This window comes from Rhopilema esculentum, chromosome 12, assembly GCF_057945365.1.
Source record: "Rhopilema esculentum isolate cy_ngs chromosome 12, ASM5794536v1, whole genome shotgun sequence".
Taxonomy (NCBI): domain Eukaryota; kingdom Metazoa; phylum Cnidaria; class Scyphozoa; order Rhizostomeae; family Rhizostomatidae; genus Rhopilema; species Rhopilema esculentum.
In genome coordinates, this window is record NC_142826.1 from 5,624,411 (window position 1) to 5,648,461 (window position 24,051).

At 35.9% G+C, this 24,051-nt stretch overlaps 2 protein-coding genes across 4 annotated transcripts in view; both read right to left on the minus strand.

The window, feature by feature from the left end:
• The window catches only part of LOC135681496 (importin subunit beta-1), a 29,118-nt gene extending 20,983 nt beyond the window's left edge, over nucleotides 1–8,135 (minus strand). The window contains exons 1-11 of the mRNA XM_065196004.2: nucleotides 7,932–8,135; nucleotides 6,784–6,845; nucleotides 5,310–5,492; nucleotides 4,552–4,599; nucleotides 3,970–4,119; nucleotides 3,102–3,178; nucleotides 2,583–2,658; nucleotides 2,421–2,480; nucleotides 1,030–1,119; nucleotides 542–652; nucleotides 92–193 (exon numbers count right to left, since the gene is read on the minus strand). Of these exons, the coding sequence (XP_065052076.1) occupies nucleotides 92–193; nucleotides 542–652; nucleotides 1,030–1,119; nucleotides 2,421–2,480; nucleotides 2,583–2,658; nucleotides 3,102–3,178; nucleotides 3,970–4,119; nucleotides 4,552–4,599; nucleotides 5,310–5,492; nucleotides 6,784–6,845; nucleotides 7,932–7,980 (1,008 nt within the window). The 5' untranslated portion in view covers nucleotides 7,981–8,135. The remainder of the gene's footprint in view (nucleotides 1–91; nucleotides 194–541; nucleotides 653–1,029; nucleotides 1,120–2,420; nucleotides 2,481–2,582; nucleotides 2,659–3,101; nucleotides 3,179–3,969; nucleotides 4,120–4,551; nucleotides 4,600–5,309; nucleotides 5,493–6,783; nucleotides 6,846–7,931) is intronic.
• A 3,998-nt stretch (nucleotides 8,136–12,133) lies between these two features.
• LOC135681495 (uncharacterized) lies at nucleotides 12,134–22,979 on the minus strand. Of its 3 annotated transcripts, none has more exons than XM_065196003.2 (2): nucleotides 20,542–22,979; nucleotides 12,134–14,505 (listed from the first exon to the last, which is right to left on the minus strand). In XM_065196003.2, exons 1-2 carry the CDS (start codon nucleotides 20,566–20,568, stop codon nucleotides 13,711–13,713), a joined length of 822 nt encoding a protein of 273 aa, XP_065052075.2. In that variant the 5' UTR covers nucleotides 20,569–22,979; the 3' UTR covers nucleotides 12,134–13,710. The 3 variants fall into 3 exon arrangements, with proteins under 3 accessions (XP_065052075.2, XP_088967882.1, XP_088967883.1); XM_089111756.1 differs by lacking the exon at nucleotides 20,542–22,979 and adding an exon at nucleotides 19,160–19,952; XM_089111757.1 differs by lacking the exon at nucleotides 20,542–22,979 and adding an exon at nucleotides 14,931–14,951.
• Between the last annotated feature and the right edge of the window lie 1,072 nt (nucleotides 22,980–24,051).

A 24,051-nucleotide genomic window follows, 5' to 3' on the forward strand; every position in this document is an offset into this window, starting at 1 on the left:
ATAGACAAAACTATTTACGTCGAAAAGACTGTAAAAAACCTTGCATAAGAACAGGTGAATGTATTTTTAAATAGGAAAACAACTGTCAAACCTGCTTTGTGAGGCAGTTGAACAAAATTGGCACTAGATGGGCAAGAGCACCTTTAGCGTAGAAATGACTGAATCTCTCAGGTGGAGTGTTCGTTTCTGCTGCCTAAAATTGAAACAAGGCAGAGAACATATAAAATATAAATGTCAGCCAACATCATACATCGTTATAATAAAAAATGTATCAAAACTTAAAAGAATGCTACCAAAATTTCTCTACTGATACTCAACTGTGGTTTTACTTTATTAAATAAATTTATATCAGATTATAGATTATCAATTTTAAGAGCTATATTATTTCAATGAATGATTTAGAAGATTCAATTTCGTTCCTTTGCGCGTAATTTTACAAGAAACCATAAACTTTCTTTACTATTAATTCAGTTACATCTAGCTCAATGAATTACTCGCAGACGTCGTAGGTATCAGAAAAGAATGCCAGCATATTGCATACCTCTGCTGCTTCAATGGAGAGGTCGATTTCTTCATCACACAATGATGACCAAAACTCAATGCCTTGTAGAGAAATTTCATCCTCCTCTGAGCGCATGGCGTCCACTGTAATCTGCAAACAAAAATGCCCATAAATCGTCAATTCACACCTAGTATTTGAATTAGACAATTCGAACCAAAACTTCTGAAATAATTTCGAGAATTGCACTCTAAGGTATTCAGGCAGTCTGTCATCTGTACAGTGATTGATATGAAAGAAATTTAAGAAAAATGTAAAAAACTCGGCCGTAAAAATGCAGATATGCTGGGAAATGTCTGGTAAAACAGCGAAGGATAGGCTTTGGTCCTCTCTACACCGTAATGGGATGTCAGCTCAAATTCCATGGAACTTCTTTCCATTACTTTCGGATATTGTGCATCAATAAGAAAATTCATATTATCATAGAATGCCCGTAGATGCATTTCAGAACATCCAAACACTATACTTACTCTAAATAAAGCAGGTCCCATGTACGCCTCCATGAAATCGTAATACAAAGAAACAATTTTCACAAGACATTGGAGTGCTACAACTTTAACCTAAAAAGGAAATAACGGTCTCGTGACGTAATGCAAACTTTGATAGCAAGTAAAGAGGGGTATTTTTGCCAGGAGCAAAAAGGTTTAATAAAATTTATCTCTAATATATGTACATATCAAATGATGAATACTACTCTTTTGCAGGGCTGTCCTATTATACTGACTTTTTATAACAAAATATTTCTTTGGTAAAACTTAGGATTTGGCAAATTTTAATAATTGCTGCATATCGGCAGCTGGAATAATCAGCTCCGACTATTTCATAGCTCCAAATTCAGTCATAAGGCTGTGAGAACTATCATTCCTCTCTTAACACCATAAAAAGCACTTAGAGCTAATTTCTACAGTCAAGAACCTAAAATGACTTGCTACAAGAAAATTTTCATGCTAAAACGCTTATTTTGACCCAGTTTTGATAAACAAGATTGAAAATTCAGCCTTAGCTTTCCATCGATAAACTGAATGATGACCAGTTCAATATTGTATGTATTCATGTTGTTTTGTATTCAAAATATTCCAATTACGATACGACAATGAATGTTTCAATAACCTTTTTATTGTCAGATCTAACTGCAAAATCTTAAACAAAAGATTCTACAATTTGTTGTATGAAACTACAATATCAAACTGGAGACAGATTCGATTAAAGTAAGTTAAATACATTTTTTCTACTCAGTATTAAGTATTGTGATTTCCTAGTTAAATCAAAAAATTATTTTGCCAAATAAGTGATAATTAAATGAACTTGACCAAAGAGAACAGATGCTTTACATGAGAGAAAGCTCAAATTTTTCGAATCTGTTTCCATAAAAAATTAGTCAACCCTGTGACCAGAACTGTGGGTTCTTGCTTGCAAACATTTTAGAAGCTTCATTACTTTTCTTGGAAAAACATGTTTGTATACATAAAGTCTATAGCAATTGCTTGATGATTGTATCAAGCGTGAAACTCAGAGTATCAACTTTAGTGGTGTACAGCTCTGCTTATGGGATCAAGTACTTTACAACAGAATGAAACACATTGATTTTCATTACATTATAATCTACACTAAGTGCAAAGCTGCTAGACTGAAAGGTAAGAAATTCATTCAATGCTTCCCAGGTTTCATCTGGTGATATAAATTTTTGCAAGTATCTTATAGATGTTGTGATGCATTTGTTTGCAAGTGGAATGAAGATTCTTGCAATGCTACCGTTGGTAAGTAAAATATGAGTAAACAATTTAATACAAAATAACCTTTAAGCTCTAATCTTATATATAATACTTTAAGCGTTGATTGCAAATTATCAATTGAAACCTACCTTATTTTGTGCAGATTGCGTAGCATTGCAAACAACTTCCATGATAAAATCTCGTTGGTCCTAGGAAGAATTATCACAAGTCAAGAACAAAACAACTCATTGCATTAAAAATACAACACTTATCACTAAGAATGAGTTAATGTAAGTATAAAAAATAATTACCTTTTTCTCAAAATTTGCTCTAATAAACTCTAATGAATTCAGCAATGAATTGCTTGCATGGAATTTCACATTCGTGCTGAAAAACAAAGAAAGTGTTCAGCTCGTAACAGATTGTACCAAATGATAGCTAGTAAACATATCGGTACTCAAATTAACAAAAATATTATTTGAAAAGATAGACATTTTTGCCAGTTAATTCTGATTACCAACTAGGAGACAGTTAAAGATTTTTTGTATTTGAATAGATGGTAAGACTATAACAACTGTTTGAAAGGAGAGAAGTCCTTACACCCTGTAGCCATATTTCTCTTTCCCATAAGAGATCGAATGTGGTTAGTTGTGTTTTTGATAAATGATGAATGATGTAACAGTTGGGCTGTAATTCATATCTGTTTCATAAATACTTTTAATATTCTTTAAGCAAAATTACCATTTATCAATAGCTGTTTTTTGGATTTCAGCTGGTCAAAAATCAGTTTTGCAAAAATCACTAAATGAAACACGGTTAACTTGACTTACTTTGGCGATTCATCCTTCATTCCATGGGCAATTGCTTGCAAAATGTTTCCAGAGAACTTTTCTAGGTATTGAGCATCCTTGAAATGATATTAATTGAGAAAACGTAAGGCTATATTTTATCATCACAAAAGCCATAACACTTTTGACATAACAATAATGACAACACTACCGAATAAGATATATTTGGGTTATTTAAGAGCAGAGCCTTTATTGGCAGGATGTCATGAAAAGCAGAAATAATTACAATAGAGACTGAAACGTTTTGACTGAAACCCACTAGGTGACAAAGAATTAAATCTAAGAAAGCGACCAGAGCATAACCAATGTTATAGCCAGGAAAGGGTCTAAATCAGCCAGTGAAAACAAGGAAATTTTTTCACTGTTTCAATTAATTTTTTTCTGCTTTTCCACCCAATTCTCAAACTTTTCTTAAATGCAAGGAACATAGGCAACTGTGTGCAGTTTCAGAAAAACTACAATGAAAAATATTGCTCATTCTCTTGAGAAAAAGTTTTACATTTTGGAGTAAAAATTTATCATTAAGCAAATGTTCTTATAAGTTTGGTGATTCCTACAATTATCAGGAATTATTTCTAAGTTAAAACAATACAAACAATAACATGGCTGTATTAACAGCTTTGCAGTAAAGTTAGCCCAATGCTTATCAACTTTTTCAATTGAACGAAAAATGGACAAATATCAAAACTACATAAACACAGATTCAGGTTTGCATTAATTCTTCAATAACATACAAAAATAGATGCATTAATATTAATTCTAAAATGCCAGGCATGCAAAATACAGAAACATGGTTTTTTTAATATATTCCTGATTGTATGCTGGAGCAAGATCAAAAGCCTATACTTACAATATCTTGACACATGTAACCAATAGCTTCTAATGATGCCTCTTTCAACTGGTATGTGCTCTCGGCATTTTCAACATTTGCAAGCAGAGTTGGTAACAAATCAATCCATCCATTTTGTGGCAGTTCTGCAGCTGCTATGCTTGCCACACACTTGCAAAAAGGAAAAATCTCACCAATAAAATATGACACTGGTTTGTTGGGAGATTGGTTTCTTGTTGTCTGACACTGATTTACATGATTCAGGGGAAAAGGTGGGAGATTCATGTTCTTTGGTGAATTAACACCAGCTTAAGTCTCTGGAGCAACCTAAAGTCTTGTTTTGTTTTGTCAGATGGTCACCTTCCATTGAAGAATAAAAAATTGAATCTCATTGCTTTAACATTGTTGCAACTGTGGGGTATATTCAAAAATTAATTGCAACTACATGGTGCATTTAAAGACGTTATGATCATATTAAGTGCAAAAGTGAAAGAAGCAACAGAGCTGTCCTGCTCTACTGATACAACAAAGACAGAAATATGTATATCTATATAGATTTAAAATACATACCTGAATATAGATTTATAGATTTAAAATACATACCTGAGCTGCAGAAAAGAAATCTGTCTCTGTGCCAAGTGCTCTCAGAACCTTGAGTAAAAGTATGGGCAAGGGTTGGAAATGATAAACACTGGCAATCAAAGTCGAAATAAAAGTCAAAGTTTAGAAAAGAAGGGTAGATATCAGGAGATTTACTTTTTATTAAAAGCAGATGTATATAAAAATTTATCCATTTTATTGGGTAGATATGTAGGGGTATGGGGCCTGAATGGACAATCCTAAAACAAATTATGTGTACAACATTGTATATTCAACAACATATTAGGGGCAAGAGATATGGTTTGAAACGAATAGGGTCTAAAGCAGGGGTTCTTAAAAATTTTGATGGTTGGGCAAGATGAGCATGTAGAATTTTTTTGGGGGCCGCTGAGTTTTCAACTTTTACATACCTTGTATTAGAAAAGCTGCTCATAATGAAATTAATGGCCTCATACTTACCAGGCTAAATAAGAAATAAGATTGGCAGACCTATTTTTTTGTGTTAGATTCTATATAAGTTTTGGAAAGACGGATGAAATGACAAGGTGCTGGCTGGATGCTGGAGGGATCGGCTCAATGTGCAATTCAAGGTGGATACACAGGCCCAAGGCCAGGGATAACTTTCTTTGTGGAAGTTGGGGCTAAAACTATAGCATAGTATTTAAAGCCAAAAAATTGTCTCTCACTAAAAACATTTTTCTGTAACACAGACAAATTTTGTGATCTACATTTTGAATTCAGTTTCAAGTATCCCTACTTACCAGAACTTTAATTTGTGACCTAGCATTCTCATCAATAGAAAACCACCTTTGTTGATGTTGTTGCTTTACATTAGGATCCTTCGAAGTCAGACAGTTCTTCAGTTGGAGGCCAGCAGCCATGCGGGCAACTGGTGATTTTGCTCTGTCTGACAAAATGGTTGACAGAATAAACAAGAAATGGGGCTGAAACAGAACAGAAAATTGTGAAAACAGAAAATATAGATAACCTTTGCATTTTGCATGAAAAAACTTTTAACCTTGTTCTTTCCTTCTCAAATTCTCACAGAAAATTAAACAGATAGCTTCCTCAGCTACATTTTGGATTTAATAACATAAAAACACATTTGGTTATGATGAAAGTTCAATAACAGTGCTTTTAACAACCCAAAAAGACCCAATGAAAAATAAGAAAAAAGAGGCAGAATTCATATGGGGAAGTTATAAGATTACATATACTTTGCCAAGCAAAGAAATAAAGAATTAGTTCTTCTCAAGATTAAAGTTATGAATACTTTAGTCATTTCTATAGTCATTTCTGTCTATCAACAGACCACTAAAGAATAAAAGGAAAATAACCCCAAAAGAAACATTAAGCCACAAATAATATACATCTTCCCTCTAAGACAGATAAAAGGAAATTGTGTTATGATTTGGCACTCCTACCTTAAAGGGCATGTGTTGTGAACATGATTGGCTAATGCAAAACGATTATCTCTTTTGTTTATTAGAAAGCATGGAATTGAGGGTGAATTTTACGGCAGTAGAAATCAATAAAGAAGAAATGAAAAGTCACGACAACGGGATTCCACTCCAAATGCTTTTGTTTTATTCGCCAACTGCTAATGCGACATGTGCCCTTTAATATTATGAAATAATGTAGCTTTTATATTCACATCACTTTCATTCAAAGATTTGGCAATCATAACAAGCAAATTGTGAAGAAGAATTGCATTGCATGAAACTGAACTTTCAAACTCAAAATGAAGATAACCTTTACCAGGCAACAAAAAACAGTTTGATGAAGATTTCATAGTGATCCACAATTTGTGAGAGTAAAGCTTGAAAATGTTCCTAAAAGCTATATATAAATAAATGCATTTTCATAAAGTCAATTACATCAAATGTACAAGCTTTGCTAAGAGGATGCAGCCTCAACTTTACAATGAAACTTTACATTCTATCATTAGACTTGATGGGTAAGTGCTTAGATTTAGACAGGTTAGTGCTTACCTATTTCTAAATAATTATTGAAATATCATTAAAAATTGATCCATCCGTATAAAGGGAGTAGCAAAAAATTTATTTTTAAATTTTCTTTGCCACACACCCTCCCCCTTGCCAAAAAACTTCTAAAACCAAACAGCAATAGAAAAAATACATGCAATCTGGCATCAGCAATTAATACTAGAGCCCTAACTTAGATACAGACCATATTTATGCAATCAATGTAGAAAAATTGCAATTAGGAACTTACAAAGCCTGTTCCTTGAGCACACTGCTCCAAATATTTCTGTGCTGCCTCCAGCTCATTTTTGTCTGTTAGAAGAAAAGGAGTACAACAGGATTTTATATATTAATGTGTGTTTCTGTTTATCAAATGTAAATAGAAATTATGTATCAGTTCTTGCATACTGTCCAATTACTTTGGGCAATAAATAAAAACTTCATCTAGAATGGAATGTGGAAGACCAGGCACATCAAGTTTTTGTCAAAAAACTCTGTATTAATAAAAAGACTAACTTCTTTAGAAGCAAACTGTTTTCAGGAAAACACTTCTTCCAACTCAAATTCAAAAATTTTGACTCAGTCATTAGTGAATAATAAGATATCTTGAATAAAAATTGTAAATCTTATTTTCTAGTAAACACTTGAAACCTCATTTCTGAAATTTTGAATTTATAAATTGGATTTTTTAGAAACTATTAAACATTGATGGCATTTTGAGATTTAGTTCCATGATTAGTGATGTGTGCTACACCTTATTTTGTATCCCACAGTTATTTTTTAATTCAGGCTTATCTATTCTCGTTTGTGCATAAATCAATGTATTATTTGTGGTTCTTCAAAGTTGTATAAGTTGCATTTCATAAATTATTGTTCTTAACATATCACCACCAAAAGTAAATAAAAGATACTGTGTCAAAAGAAACACATTATAGTTCTTATGCTAGTATTATCAAAGAATTCAAACAATATGGGAATTGAAAGATGAAATGCAACATTTTGTTGGGCCTACTTGATACGCGCCTCGGGTATCGAAATGTTCTTAATAACCGAGAGTGACACACTGTTAGCAATCAAAATACCATGGTTAGCTGCAATATTGAAACAAGCCACAGAAAGAAAGAAAATGCATCTGAACCTTGGCACAAGATGACATTAAAAGTAAAAAATGAGTCATCATTTATCCAAGAATTTGCTAGACATTGCATTGCCAGTAATTTTTTGTCTATAACAAATTACTTAGTTTACTTGCTGTCTAAATCTGTTGCAGGCATGTATTTTTTACTCAAAATGAAGACTGTATTAATTACAATGATCTGATGTGGAGGCAATTTTCCAAGGTTGACTTGGCGGAAAACAGGCGTGCAAGAAAAAAGGATGGCTAGGCCAATGAATTACCTTGGGATACAGTTGCTTCTAAAGCCTTTGTTATTATCTCTAAATCCATCTTAGCGAACTTGAATAGACTGTTCAATAGCGAAAGACTGAATCAGGGCTCTTTCTCATCAGCCTTGTGAACTTCTTCGTGTCAATTGCGACAAGCTTTGAAGTACAGTTTCTCCCTCCCTTGGCTGCACAATGCGCAAAGTAAAAGGAAGACCACGAGTTTCGCGCCGAATTCATTACAGGGCAACCACTTTATACTATGTAACCACAGGGAAAACAACCCCACCTTGACACTGGTCTTTGGGGAAAGGATAGGGGGGGGGGGGGGGCTTCAAAAACATATTGGTCAACTATTTCGAATTACTTGAATAGGCAATATTCTTATCAGTGTTGACAAATGAAACTGAGAAAAAAATGAAATGAAATTAAAATTGAAGAGAAAATCTCCATATATTAAAGTTGAAAATTTTATTTTTATTTCTATGAAAACATTTGTAGCATTGCTGTACACGCTGAAAACCAAGAAATAAAAAATAGGGACATCAAAAAACAACCCTTGTAAAAGAATGTGAACTAATATCTAATTGGTTAGCTCAAATTACATCTGACATTACTGGCCAAAGTTTAACCTGCAAAGGACCATCCTTCACTTTTTCATTGTTCGATGTGCTTGGACTGATTGATTCAGCAATTTACAAATGAAAATTTCTGTGAAATATAATTACTTTAAATTTTATTCATGAAATACATAATATTTGTAATAGTTATATTCATAACATATACAACATGAAAATACGTTGGTATGTAAAAAGTTAATAAAATTACTCTACAACATGATATATAAGTTTGAAGCTACAAATATCCCACATGTTGCATGAAGATGTTTCATAACCTTTAGTTGCAATTTTGGCATATCCAATTTTTTTATTTCCTTAACGGGATCAGTTTTCCGTGTTTGGCCATTCGTTCCATGCTCTCTTACACGTATATCAAACAGTGTCTCTTTCACGTGTTACACTTATCACATTTTGAAATTTCAAGGTATATATTGACCTAAGTGTGTATTTGTATGAATTTTCCCTAAAAAAAATTTTCATAAAAAAAGAGTCTAGATTGGTTTTTGTCTTAGAAATATCAATCATAAGGAACTGTTAGTTCTTCTGATGAGAGTTCATTCGCCAGCAAATATTCATAGTTGGAATTAAAATCCTTTTGTGCAATTCACAATGCATTTTGGTGGTTCTTAATTATTTTGTCATTTGTCACTCTATCATGGTACATATTAGTCAGTGGATTTTAGATAAACAGTGATAAAGCTATGCCAACAGTTATATTTGAAAGAAAGACACAAAAGGAAGTATTAGCATAGCATCCTTTCTTTGCACGGTAGTTCCAAACTGTGGTTTTGGCTTTATTGATCTTTACCTGTTCATTTTCTTGACATTCTGTACAAATTAAGAAACTTTGAAGTTAATCTAGTGTCTCTAATAGACGGTGTATTAACTTTAAAAGAATTTGCCCCCCCCCCGTTGCCTATTAGCACCCCCTTTTATTAAATTTTACAAATCAAGTCATTTTATTTCCATTATTCTTTGTTTTCCATAATTTTTTGTAAAATCTCAACCGTACAAAGGAGACCGATGATTCTTGACTTGGAAGTTTAAAGCTTTAAATTTGGTTTATCTTTGTATGATTGCAATTTTCTCTAAAACTATGCAAGAAACTGAAACCAAATTTTGACAGTATATTCTAAAAAGTACTTCGATTTCAAAGAAGGATTGCTGACATGAACACACCCTTCTATTAGCACCCCCTTCTATTGGAAACTGGTCGACATGAACAACCCCCTTCTATTAGCACCCTCTTCTATTGAAAATTGGTCGGAATGAACAACCCCCTTCTATTACCTCTCCCTTCTATTAGAGACACTAGAGTACGTAGCAGTGGGCACAGCTAAGTGAATTATCCAGGCAACTTTTGAAGAACTTTCTACACAAAAGCATTATTGCGTAGATCCATTTCAAAACAAAAGTGATAGTAATTTGCAAAATCTTGCCTTGAGTTGCAGACATTCGTCTTTCGCCAAATTATCCTCAAGGATCTGAAACCCATCAAAGTGGAGATTATCAGCATTGTTTGCAGAAAAAATACATTTCTGGAAAGTATTTTTGGTGCTGCAAAGCTTGAGGATTGCAAGGAGAGTCCTTAAAAATTAAAAATTCTAAGCACGGATGAAATCATTTTAATCCTGCAAGACTTCTTAAAGCTTCAGCATGAAGATGTGGTAGAATGACGATTTTTGAAGTGTCTTCATCGAATGGCATTTTGGAAGTGTCTTTTCTTGCACCCGAAAGTGACTTGTTTCAGTGTTACTTCACTAATACACGGGAAAGCAAGGCAGGACCTGTAAGGAAAGGGTGTAAATTTTTGTTTTGACAATTAAAGCTTGAGAATTATGAGAGGAATGTTTTGGCTACACGGTCCGCGTACCCTTGGGTTATCTTAACAGTTATAAATCTAAGGATAATTTTTATCAAAATATGTGCTCAAAAATTATTCATCGTAGTCATCAATTAATGTTTTAGCTTAATTCTACATGCAACAATAGATTTTTAAAGGCGTCGTATGACGTGGTTCCTCGTTTCTTTTGAAAGCTTATTCAATAAGATACTATCGTCTTGATTATCGTCGTGGGAAACTTAAAGATGAAACCAACTTCGATTCACCTTATCCTTCTTATTCAAAGGAAGAACGAAATTCCAAAGACAACTATTTCTAGCGGTTGGTATATTTCAACTATTATCACTATAAACCCACAACATGAAGTCAAAGGAAATATAAAAAAGCCAGATTTATTATCTCTTACGCAAAGAAATCTGGTATAGGAAATTGCGTGGAGTAGAAAATATTACTAATTGGGGTTGATATTTTTGGAAACACGTTTTCATTGCCAAGGCCTTTGCACCCTACAACAATGAATCTATATAAATGTTTCTGTTAACCTGTTGGAAATCTGTTGAAATCTAAATCAAATTTTCATTAGTTTAATCAAATGTAAACCAATATGATAATAGTCAATTTCTAAAGTTGCAGAGTACAATTATCACCATAAGATGTTTACGAGGATCTTTTCAGATTTAACACGATTCGATAAAACAGTGTCTTTTGATGTGCTAATCAGGAGAAAAGTTCACCCTTCAACATTTGTGATATTTCTTTAATTTTGACAGTATCTCCTTTGTCTTTTTCTTAAAAAGAGAGGCTTAACCCTCTAGCCGAAGTTCCCTAAAAAGTGGCCATGCTACAAAATGCGCTGGACCAGGACATTGAGATCAGTTCCTAGGCACCAAAGCTTGCTTCTCCTGTTTGCTTTATCATAAATTTTTCTAAAACATTTAAGGAAAATTAAACATTTTGATACTTTAAGCTCATTTTTGCCAAATTTCATGGCTGGAAAAAGCTACGGCCACTGAAAAAAGCAAAAAATTGGGAAGATAGTCTTACAGCAAATAGTTTTATATGGCTTTGTTAAACCAACGAACGATATAGTTGAGATAAATAGCAGTTGCAAGTGTCACGCCCACCTTAAAAATTATTTGTATCTACGAATTCACCCATTCCTGTAGGTTCCAGTTGGGGGAGGCGTGAAAAGCGAGGCACTTCTTTCAATGAACACTCGTGACCAGTGTGGGTAAGATGTGCCCCATATAATTGCGCTATATCAGGATCATAAAAAGTGTTAATCAATTTTTGGATAAATAGGACTATAAAAGCAATGCTAGAGATGCTTAGTTCTAATAACAGACAGATAGAGTACGTCAATGTTTCTCATGACAAGGACTGCGAGACAGGAGGCCGCAGCAACTAATTGACAGGTCGCAGCCATCTTTGATTTAGTTTTTTTTATTTTATTAATGTTACTAAAGGTATTTTACTAATGTTGTCATATCGGGGAGTTCTAGATTATACCACAATTATCTTGTTTTGTATGTTAGTTGAAGCATCTTTAGTTGTATATTCTTTGAGTTGATATAAGATGAACATTGGAATTACAAGTGACTTCTTTTCGTTATGAATGCCTCTTAGTTAGTGAAACAAGCGGAATGTTGGAGTTTGAAGTTTCCAACAGGGACCTAATTTTGCACCATGATCCCTGGCCCCTTACCGAGCTTGATTTCAAGAGTTAAGTGTATTACACATTACAAGGCCATCTCGAAATAATTACCTTAAAGTTTATATGAAAAAACCCAGTTCAGGATTCAGCAGCAAATAGCGCACTGTGGACCTATAAGCCTGATAACCAGCCCATTATTCCAAAGGAATCCTCTATTAGCACAAGATCTGCAATAACTTATTTCCAGAGCCTCATCCAACTCTTTCAATTTTGTTTTCAACGAGTTTTTTTTCTTGAAAAGACCTTGACATTTACGACAAATGTAGCGAGATGTTTCATGGCCAACAACGATATTTAAATAAATCTTCAAATTCTGATAAAACTTCAAAATCTGCTTTACTGTCAACTAAATTGAAATGATGCAAAACAGAAAACACAAATGGGTACTGACATCCTAAGCCCATCAAGTCTACTTCACGCAATCGGCAGCCATTGAATGGGAGAACAACATGCAATTTGAATGTCATAATTATGCGCATAAATTTCCAGCATTTCTCTGGATTTTTTGCATGGAACCGAGATCACCGAACAGGCTTTTGAGCGGCATTAAACAGACCACTTACTTCTTTAGAATAATGGGCTGGTGGTCAGGTAGGGAAGAGCTTATACAATGGAAACCAGGGTACATATAAATGCCTATCCCACATAATTTAAACAGGGGCTGTAATTTAAGGTCTGTTGACTTCTTGAGGCCAGTAACTGTCAAAATGATTGGTAAACATAAATAAAAGCCGACCTGCGAATAAAAGCTAGCTGCCTTTTGTTGGATCGTTTGAATTCTATAAATTCACTGGGTTATCTCAAAAGAAAGAATGGAATCAAATAAGCAAACATTTGGATTTCACAAAATGACGGGAAGGATTCGTTTCAAAGAAAGAAGTGAAGTTTTTTTAGAAGGCTTATTGCCGAAATATGGTTGCTAAGAACGACCTGAGTTGTTTGCAGAACTAAAAAACCGGCTAAACATCCTTGATAATATTCTAGGATATTAAAGCCTGCAAAAACTGAGCGGTAGCTAAATTCACAACAACAAAAAGCATTCTATCGGTCTCTGTTTCATAATTTCCATAGAAATTTGCAAATTAACAAAACAAAATTTGTGTTGATCAAGACGACTCTATAAGAATCAAACTGCAAAAATACTGTATCTATTTTAAAATAATGTGACGAATATGTATACGAGCAAATCCCCATTAAGAAACAGAAACGTAGGATATGGACTTGAATGGGGGGGGGGGGGGGAGTTGGGGGACGGGGCATGATCAGCAGTGCCTAAGTATGAGATTGCAACTTACATAAAAATGTGTCTTTATATTACTGATGCAAAAAGCAAAGACCCCAGCAAATCACCCGCCCGTGTTGCCCTTGTTCAGTCCTATAGGGATGGTAATGGAGCACCTTGCTCTGACATGGGGTGTTTTGTATACGGATTGCTCAATATCAGTCACGCGCCAGAGCGGCAGTTTTGAAATACATACTGAATGGCATTCCTACACCCATGAGGAGTTCGGTGTACCGAACAGGTACTCTACAGTGCCAGTCTCGTGTTCATTCAATAATCTCAGCAATATATCGACGTTTAAGAAAACTATCCATTCATTATCACAGCATGCAGGACTATAAGTTACCCATATAAAAGCAATTTTCAGGTGTCCTTAATGCTTGTTTCATCTTCTTCTTCAACCGTCTCTTTTGTTCTTTACTGAATACGACGCCTTCGTTTTCTCCTCTGTCCTCTTGCGATGATCCAGCAAGCTTTGATCTCAGTAGAAATGGAAGCAAACTTTCTTTGTGGTAGTTGTGCGTTTTCACCTTATCGAAGTCGTTTGACCAACTACTAATTGTCTTTTTACCAACACAGTGTTTCTGATTATTCAGTCCTTCATCCTCCGTTAACTGCAATAAATTACCTATCACTATTTCATTTTCCATCAGCCTAGAACACGATTTTGCATTATCTCCGTTTGTGTTTCCTGTATATAGTTCGTTAAAATACTTCTTGAACGCATCTTCAGGAGAAAGTTTCACATCACTATCGTAATCACCACAATTTTTTGAAGCATCAATCAGTTCCTCAAGGTCGCTAAATTCTTTGCCAGTCCCAATTACAGAATGTCGAAACCTATTTTTCCTTATCATTGGCCTGCTCCGCTTGCTAAACGACCTGGCTTTTCTGGCATTGATCGAGTTGAAAGCATCTCCAGGATTCTCAAAGTTGCAGGATAGCCTTTTGTATCCAATCTTGTTTTCCTCACGAGTATCTCCTAAAGTAGTCTTCTGTATCGATCCCCGAGATGTTCTTCGAAGTAAAAATGGATTACTCTTCTCGATGCTCAGAAGGAAATGTTCGAATCTTTTGCGAGCGTCTCTCATCTTCTGACTGAACTGCTGTCGCTCTTCTTCCATCCGCTCCTGATATAAGGAAATAATGTAATACGTCAGAATACCACAACAACAAAGGTTAATCCAAAGTTGATTTCTGTATGCGAAACCGTTAACAACCACAGTCTTAAACAACTAAAACTCGCCGCCTTCCCTGCACAATTTTCTTAGCAAACCACACACCAAACGAACAAACACATAACAGAAACACCTTTATACCCTCTTGGAAACCTAGGACAGGTTTTCTATTGTCCATACAACGCGGTGTCTAGCGGCGGCAAAGTTTACCATCTACAAGTTCGAGTCTATTTGATTCGCCGATTCATATGGTTTCAATTCGAATTGCATTTTAATTGCATGCACGTTGAAACTAAGTCAGTCTCGCCGCCCAATTTATATTTCTTGAATACCTCCTGTTATTGGTAATTAAATCATGAAATAATGTCTTATCATACTTTTGCTCATCAGAAACCATAAGATCGTTGATGAATTCTTGTTGCTTAAAAACAGCTGACAAATTCGAATTGTGATCGATCGCTCCAAGGAGATATGATGAATATCCTGCCAAAACACAGGTAGTTTTACGTTATCATTCCCAAACGAAGAATCGCATTTGACAAACAACTCTGCAAAAACAAATTTCCTTACAAAATCGTACAAGAAATTTTGAATAACAAGTTGCGTTCTTATTTTATGGATGGAAATGATTGTAGTTTCCTTAGCTAGGCTTAAATTTGCCTAGCTCGAGCCATCACCCTAGAACCATTGTCTTTTACGATGTAGTGAGGATTGGGGTCTCAGTGTAAAGAATATGGCTCTTTTTAAATTTTCACCCGAAATAGGATTGAATTTGAAAACTGAAATTTATAGCAAATATTAAGAGATATTTATCGATTTAAATCATATATTCAAAACCAAACCACTTTTATGACGTTCCACAAGCTCCTTGCTTGATGGCTTGGGAATGGAATGGGAATGTGACGTTCCCCAAGTTTCCATACTCGGAACCTTGCTTAAAGTTGACAGAGGCTCCAATGTTGATGATCGGAACTTTAAATGTTGATGAAAGATGGCTAGGCATTTAAAACTTGAAAAGTATATGGTTTTCATATGCATATTATTCATTTTTTCAGGGCAACAAAGATTATTGGCTTGGAACATTCACTGCATAGCTAATTCTCCTGCAGTACTGGACATAAACATGAAACTGAGAGTGGAAGTTATTAAGCTCTGAGGCTCATCCTAGTGAACAATTAACATGCTTTTTGAAACTAAAGAAAGAAATGCGAGTGAAATCAAAATAACGCAGAGTATAAAACTTCTTTGACGTCATGTTTAAGAAAATTTATAAACTGTTGGGTTGCTCCACTGAAAAGAGCTATGTCGACGGAAAAACGGCGCCAAAAGACAATGCAGCTCTAGTGGCATATAAAGCCATATGAAGAAAGCATACTAAAAATGGAGAAAGCCATATAGATTTCTAACGTAAAAACTGGCATTTCACTGGAAATAGAATCCTGTTGCACATTTACTCAATCAGTTTTTCTATGACTATCATTGATAACAGGAGGGTGATTTCTTAAGGTGGTTGACCCCTCTGGTTAAAAACTTTTTTATTTTAAGGAATTTCTTGACGAAATTAAGAGTGTGTAAGAATCATATGCTGAAAAAGTGAAAAATGTAAACATTTCAATTAAATATGTAAATTACTTAAAATGGCGGCAGTAACAATGGTAAAAAAGTTGATGCTGCCTGTGACAACAATTTTTGATACAGGAACACTGCAAGGGCCTGAAAATTGGTATACTTATAGCAAGAGGCTACATCTAGTGAATGAGAAAGTTTGACTTAGCTCCTATTTGTAATTTTGAAAATATTTGAGAAAAGCTGAACATCGTTCAAATTGGTATGCTACCTGTTACTTTCATTCCCTAATTAACCATGAGCTAGTATACAGAAGGCAACCAAAATACTTCAAGCACTAGAGTAACATATAGAGAGTACACATTGAAATGTTCAGCTTTTTCAGATGAAGCATGTTGGAAAATCATTGTCACAAAACTACCACAGTGGTCATTTTACGCAAATTGAGAAAAAGCTGATTATATATACAATGTTTCTGAGGAAAGTGTTAGTGGCCTCCAGCCTCGTACACGTTGCCTTTTTTTCCTTTTCTGTATCCCAAAGTCCTTTTTTAATAGCTCTTAGTTGTTTCCTCCTTTTTTTAAGCTTTTCTGATGACTTTTTATTTGCCAAATTTATACGCATCTTATCGCATTTGTTGATGACCATCGTAGTGTTCTTTCCTGGGCAGATTTGTAAACGTTCAAGAACTCTGGCCACAGAGGATACACCATCATTAAAGTGTGTGATTGCACTTGCAGTGCACAACTCTAAAATTTTTTTACCCTGATAAATTTTTTTTGGGCAGCTTGTCCATATAAGGTTATTCAGAGACTCATTTGTATTTTGCGTGAAGGATTCAAGACAACGTGATAACAAGTCCTTTTTACTTAAGAAGATAGTGCTATGAATTTAATCTTGTGTATAAGAAAGGAACATATGGGTCTACGAACACGTACCACGGATGGGTCCATGAACATGTACTACACGCATCAAAACTGAACTACTTACGTCTTCATCGTGTAGCCGTCTGTATGTCATCGATGCAGGCAATTTCCAAAACATTTATCCGAATCCCTACGCTAAACAGCGCCTTCACTTGGCAATGGTTTCACTAAAATGGGTTCTGAATATTTCTCTATTCCGGATAGGCAAAATCTATTTGTAGCCTGTCGGTTGGGGGGATCTTTGATTAGGGACTGTCATCGGGGAAATGTCTTTAATGTGGGGCGGTTTCGCCCAATGGGACCGCCGTTCGTCTGAATTTCTTAAGGGTGCCGCTAAAGCCACGGGCCGCAGAGCACATCTTAGCAAATTGGGAAGAGGGGGAAGGAGATTACTAAAACCTTCAAATGCTACGAGCGAAAGGGCGAATGTTATTCAGAAGATCGTTTTAGTTTTTCAGGGGTTATTTATGGTGGGGACTGAAGCAGAGGTGTAGAGCTGAGGGGACTCAGGGGGCTAAGCCCTCCTTGTTGGTGCCAAAAATTGGCAATTTTTTACTTTTATTATTGCTTTTCGCAACATTTTGTGCAAAAGTCCCTCTTGTTATTTTGATAGCACTACACCACTGGCCGAAAGGGATTGGGTGTTCTAGAACCGTCCGGATCAGGTGATTCTGCAAAGGAGCGGTCAGCCTTTAGCTTGTCGGGCATTCAGCGGCCACACTGGTCTTTGACCGAAATGTTCCGACCGGTCATTCTGCCCTTACTAATACTTATTCGGTCTCTTTGTTTGACACCAGGTAGCGGCATTTCAAAGTTGTCTTCATGGTTTCAAAACTTATTCCAGGCGAAGGCCTAGAAAATTGACAATTTTGCCTTTGAAAGAACGACAAAAAAAAACAGGAATGGCTTATTAAATCATATTGTATCAGATTTACTAAAGCTTGGCTCCGGAACTCAATGAACTGAAAATGTCATATGCGGTAGAAATCAGTGGTTGTATTAATTACGGTATCGGACAAATAAGTGCTAGCAAAAATGAAAGCTTCGAAATCCAAGATTAGCTTTCTGTAATGCAAACAACTGTGGAGAATGTTTCTATGTGTATGTGAATGGTGTTATTGTAATCGACGTGGACAAGCCCCCCCCCCTGTCCCCCATAAAAACTTCGTACACGAAGAATTTCCACAAAAGGTTTTATGGATAACTGAAGAGCTACTGTTTTGATACTGTTCTTGCGTAAATTTCTCTCAAAATTTGTCTGTTTTATTAAAATAAAGGTAGCGGCTTATGAGCAAAAGAATTTAGCACTGGTCGACATATTTATTGTTTCGCCTTTCTGTCAATTGAATACCACGTAAGAATTAGACGTAACTCCTTTTACCCAATGGAGTTCAGTGCTACGCCCATGTAAATATACTGGAATCAAGATTTCAGTCCAACTTCCAGTTCAACGAAACTTCTTCCAGTATATGCCATTTTGTAAATAAAGCACGTGCAGTGTAGCGGTGACATTGTTACTTAAACAGATAAAGCAAACTTACTGCAAGCCCTGGTCTCTAAGGAACCTAATCTTACCAATGTTCCTAACCGCTTTAAAGGCGCAATCATAGATCGAAGGAAGAAGCGTTGACAAATCTACGCACTAAATCTACAATTTTATTATTTCTCTTATTTCGGGTACATTAATTTTAAACAGGGCACGCCCTTTCCCCCTTTTTTGTTTTGCCACCCTATCCACTACTTTTGATCTGTTTCTAACATTATAGAAGTGGAGTGTGACTGCAAGTAAAGCCTTGTTTCGTTGTTTGACATTGTTTGGCCAGGTTGTGTTAGTGGCTATGACTGGCCATGTGACTTTTCGCGGAGTGTTTATAACTGAAGCTGACAGTATGGCTTTATATTCGTGACTTATGAGTCTTTTTATCAAACATACATTGGGCCAAATCCACCATATTTTGTCAACTTTGGTGGCACTGGTACAAATCTAGGCGGAGTAAATTGTATTGACCAGTATTTTCACCAAACAGGCTTTCTACACTTACTATTTGTGTACAATAACAACCATGTCTAAGATTTCTCATCTTATAACACAAACGTAATCATTAAAGGCATACCTTTTGTAATTTCGCCGAGCCTCTGGTTTTATACTTAAAACAGGAGTACATTGTTTCATGTTGTGGACCGAATAAGCACGATGAAGCTTCAGTAACGCCTTTTCAACAAAGAAAAGGATGTTGGGTCTTTAGAAAAGACAGCAAAACCATAACATATGCTAGAACCTTTGAAAGGGTGTCAGTGGCTTTACCTTTTCTATTTATATCTTTGGGAAAATCCGTAACTCAACTTCATGTGAAAATGCTTCACTCATACAACGTCGGTGACAGCTGAACAAAGAAAAGGTTTATCTGTGGCTTTTCACAACGAGGTAACTGTGCACAAGGTTTTGACGTTTATCTGCAGAAATAAGGACATATGAAAATTCTAACAGATGAGGGCTACGAAACTCCCACATCAAAACCTGGGATTTGAATAAATCTTTCTTTTCAGGTTATTTGTTAACTTTATTATAAATATCGGTTGGGTGCAAAGCCTTGTTATCTTTGGCTAAAACGATTAATAACCAGAAAGAAAGAGTCAAAGTCGGGGGCACAAAATGGAAATATTTTCTTGTGGGGTGAACAAATAAAATTGCAAATAACCTAAACAGAAGAATTATTTCTTCAATAATTTGTAACCGATTAAAGTTATCCGGTTATGAATGCTGTCTCCTTCCGTTGATTGAAAATGCAATTAGTTTTTAATGCTTCACAAGTTAACAGACGGTAGTGTGTAAGACTTTAAATAGCTCTAGGTCAGATCTGAAGATGAAAAGCCTTCAGAGGGTTTTCACAGAAAATATCCTTGCGATATGATATCAAAGGGGGGTATCAGAGACGTAGGAACTGCGGGCAGGATAGGCACTGCACTCCCTTAGGTTTTTGCCAATTCCCCTTCAGGAGGAGTAAGTAAGTATCCCTTTTGGTTTGACTTTACTGTCAAGGTTCCCATTTCGCAAAAAAGCCTTTTGGAAACCGGTCACCACGATAAGAGCTTTCCAAAAGGATTGAAATGCGTTTCACAAGCAAGCATAAGAGAACGCTGACCATTGACAAATGGCATTGCAAGACTGCCAATTGGAGTGTTTTGCCTGTGTACGGCTTTCGCAAATCATAACGAAAAATAGGATGCATTTACTAAAAGTGACAAAAGCTGACAGTCATATCTTTCATCCTGTAGAAATTTCTGTTATTCTTGTGGCTGATAAAATGCAACAGAGACTGACAAAATGACGTCACATTTGGCCCCAGGACCTTAGGGTTTGATTACAACACGCCGTTTTTATATGGCAGAATTCGTTTATACATTTTCGGTCGCCAATTTGCGTATAAATCCACTACGTTTTCATACGATATCGTTAGAATAAATCCGAGTACTTAATATAAAAAACTAGACAAACCTTAGTGCGAGTGTAGAGCCTTGCCATTTCTTCCGTACCCGTAAAGCGTAAATATACTTTAAACAACTAACTTTATCGAGCAAGAACGACAACCGCTTGCAAGAACTAATGAAATTTCTCGCCCTACATCTCAATACATTAGCCTGAAATTTGAAAGAAGTTCCTGTTTGCATTCCATGTTAAACTCAAGCGCAGGAAATCAAGAAATTTCTTCTGAAACCCATTGTTGCACAGAGATTTGCTGCTTATAAAACCTGTTTTTGATCTAATAGAAAATTGCGTGGGATTATGGGAAGACTTTACGGTAAATGCTATTGAATAATTATTTTGTTGAATTTAAGCTTGTAGTTTGTTGAAAGATCACAAGATCGTGAATTAGATTAGAACATTGAGTTATTAACGTACACTGTATCCGTACAAAGATTAAAGCACACAGAGCTTGATGTTTAGATAAATTGAATGCTTTCATTAAAATAGCAGTTTTCCAGTAAATGTACGGTAGTTACTCTTTGCATCAGACGAAATTTAGACGTAGTACTTGGTCACTGACAGGGCTTAGTATCTAAGCACCGATACAAAAGCGAACAAAATAGAGATAGCCGCAAGGAGCAAAGGGCTGGGATACAATGGTATGGAAGTGCCGCGCAGGGGCATGGATTCACAGTCTAGATAGAGGGTATTAAACCAGAAGTTTATACAGAGTTTGGGCGCTATTATGGAATCTCACCACCACGTCCAAAGCGTACCTTAAAAGATTGTTTAATGCGTAACAGAAGTCTTTTCATGGAAGAATGCTTAACATTTTTCTGGACAAGTCTTCAAGACAATTCGGACAACTCTTTCTTCGACAACGGACCACGTTGTCGCAAGGGAAGCCAGTAAGTGGCCCCTGCTCCTTCGGCTGGCCTAAATGTTTACGTGAAGATTATCGTTTGAGAGCCGACAGGGAAGCTGTAAACCAAGTTTTGAAAAAATGAGGATCGGCCTCTGAGAATATCAAGACACGCCCTTTCGATCCTGGCAACCATGTTCGCTAAAAACCGAACAAATGCTGAATGTCATGAGAACAAATACTCTTCAAATATCATAGCCTTACTACTGTTAAACTGCTGAAAAAATTTAATAGAAATTCCTTGCTTGTTTCTTTATTGTTTAAGTCACTTTTCGTTTAAAACATTTTTATAAAAAATTCAACTTCTACATGGTCCAAAGATGCTAACATTTCATTCAAGTACTTTTGGCACTCTGTCTGTAAGACCCACTACAGCGAATACTGACACAGTCGTGGCAAGCACCTTCTTTTTAATGAGCAGGAATAGTTGCTTGATGGAGAGCTGCAGTTTAGCAAGACAACCGTGCCGTTTCATAAACGTTTAAAATCTCCGTAGAACAAAACGTTGTTTGTTTAGGCCAGACTGGAAAGTGCGAAATTTTGTGGAGGTATATGGTGCCATGTAGGGTTTTTTTAACGAGGTATATGGCCTCATTCGTAGCAATTGTGTGTGCGCAAAATAGACCTGTTTTCCAAGGTGTGCTTCCGTACGTATTTCTGGCTACAGGGGGCATATGGTACAGGGGGCACGTGGACCCCCATTTTTCAGAAACAGAGGCAAGGTACCTATTTGGAGCTTATGGAGGCGCCCCTTTTCCTCTATGTGTGCCGCCCTACATTTTAAATGCTTCCTACATCTATGATCGGGTGTGAACTCTTTCTTGTGACAGTAAAGATTCCTGTTTTGAGGTTCGGGACCCTTTAATGCCAATCGTACTAAACAATTACACACAGCTTAAGCTAGTGCCAAATTTTGAAAATCTTATTCCTATCCATTTGCTATAATTTCAGCCGAGAAAGTTAACATTATCTTAAAATGTAGACATTGCAATATTTCGAAAGCTGGGCAATGCGATAAAACATCAAGCAATATTGTCATATTTGTGGAGGCGCTATCAGATATCGTTTGGGTTTGTGCCGCAGGTGTCTTTGCAAACATAAAGAAATTTGTTGACAAGGAGACCACAGCAATGGAGTTCGTTCTTGATTTAACCGTTACGACAATCAAGAATATTAGGATCTTTCTTTTCTACATTGATTGACACGGTTGGACATAGATTATGCACATCAATAGGGGATGGAGCTCTCAGCATCAATAAAAAAGGCTGCATGTAATATCCAACGTTTTTCACTACATGAAAAAAATAAGTTCAATGCAGATCAGCGAAGACTTAGCAAATCCACACAAAACAATAACATGGAAAGTACGCAAATGCTTGCACGTGCATCCGAATGAAGATGCAACAGAAACCTTGAAAACAAAACAGCAAACAATTTGAATGCAAAATATTTAAAGAATTTCATCTCGGTTGGGAAGATTCTTCGAAATAAATAGGCGAGAGTCAAATAACAAAGGAATGACAGAAAAAAGTAATATTTAGAGAAACAGAAATCTTACCAATTCACTTCTCAAGCTAGCTACTTCAATCCATAGATTCATTTCGGTAAACAATGCAGAAATCTGGTTCGGCATCTCATTGAAATTTCCTCAGCATCTTCTCGTTGTAGCAACACATCCGAAGCTACACACGATAATAAGGCGTCAGCTACCAAGTAAATATGTCAAGTTGATTTCCCTATGCTTCGTTTTCTTCCTCATCCATTTGTTTTTGCGACCGACTCGACCACATGTTGTGTGAAACAGAAGAATGGAGCGAGTGACGTAACAATGAATAAAATAACTGCAAGTGGCAGTCTTGTTTGCAAAGCTTTTAACAAAACATCTCTTGAGTAAAAGAGCATAATAACCAGATCGCACCGATGTTAATAGCACTGTTGTTCCAGTATGAATGAAATAAAGTCCTACACAAGTGATTATGTGAGAAACGATTAAACGATGCTGGGAACCAGGGATTATTGAAATCATTTTTCTTTGACGATTCCCTGTAAATTATTAATAATCGAAACATCTTGCTCTTAAAAAATTGCAGTTTTGGGTGACCAACCATAGCCGCAATAGCTGATTTTCTGTTGTCTCTTGATTTAGCTATTGCAAATTCTGGCAGGAAGACAGGTATTCTCGTCAAGACTCGCAAGCACATTTCAATCCTACTAGGATTAGGAAGACAATACCGAGAGAAAGTTGAACAAAGAGCCTGGTTACACTTTTGACATATACAAAAAGTGGATAATATATCCAACCAATGATATGGATTATTCATAATAGAAACTGATCTTATATAATAACGCTGTTCCAATAACTATGAAGGCATGAAGCCTTTTGACGCGACACGCCAGGGCAAAGATCTGCTTGTATCATATCGACGCATCGAGAAAGGAAGATTTTAGCACCAGGATTAGGCAAAAGCGTTATTTGTTCTGTTACAGACATAACCGGTAAAAAATGTGATATCTTTGTGACAATCCATGCAAAAACGTGACCAAAATTTCTTATTTGAAGCGCGTGATTGGTGCATCTACAACTAAATTTCAGTAATAATACCATAATAACATACCTG

Bases quoted from the DNA above. Each gene is read 5' to 3' on its own strand.
- LOC135681495 (XM_089111756.1), bottom strand. From the start codon at position 19,210: ATGTACTCCTGTTTTAAGTATAAAACCAGAGGCTCGGCGAAATTACAA. The intron at 14,506-19,159 runs GTATGCCTTTAA...TCCTTATATCAG, and splicing joins GCTCGGCGAAATTACAAAAG to GAGCGGATGGAAGAAGAGCG.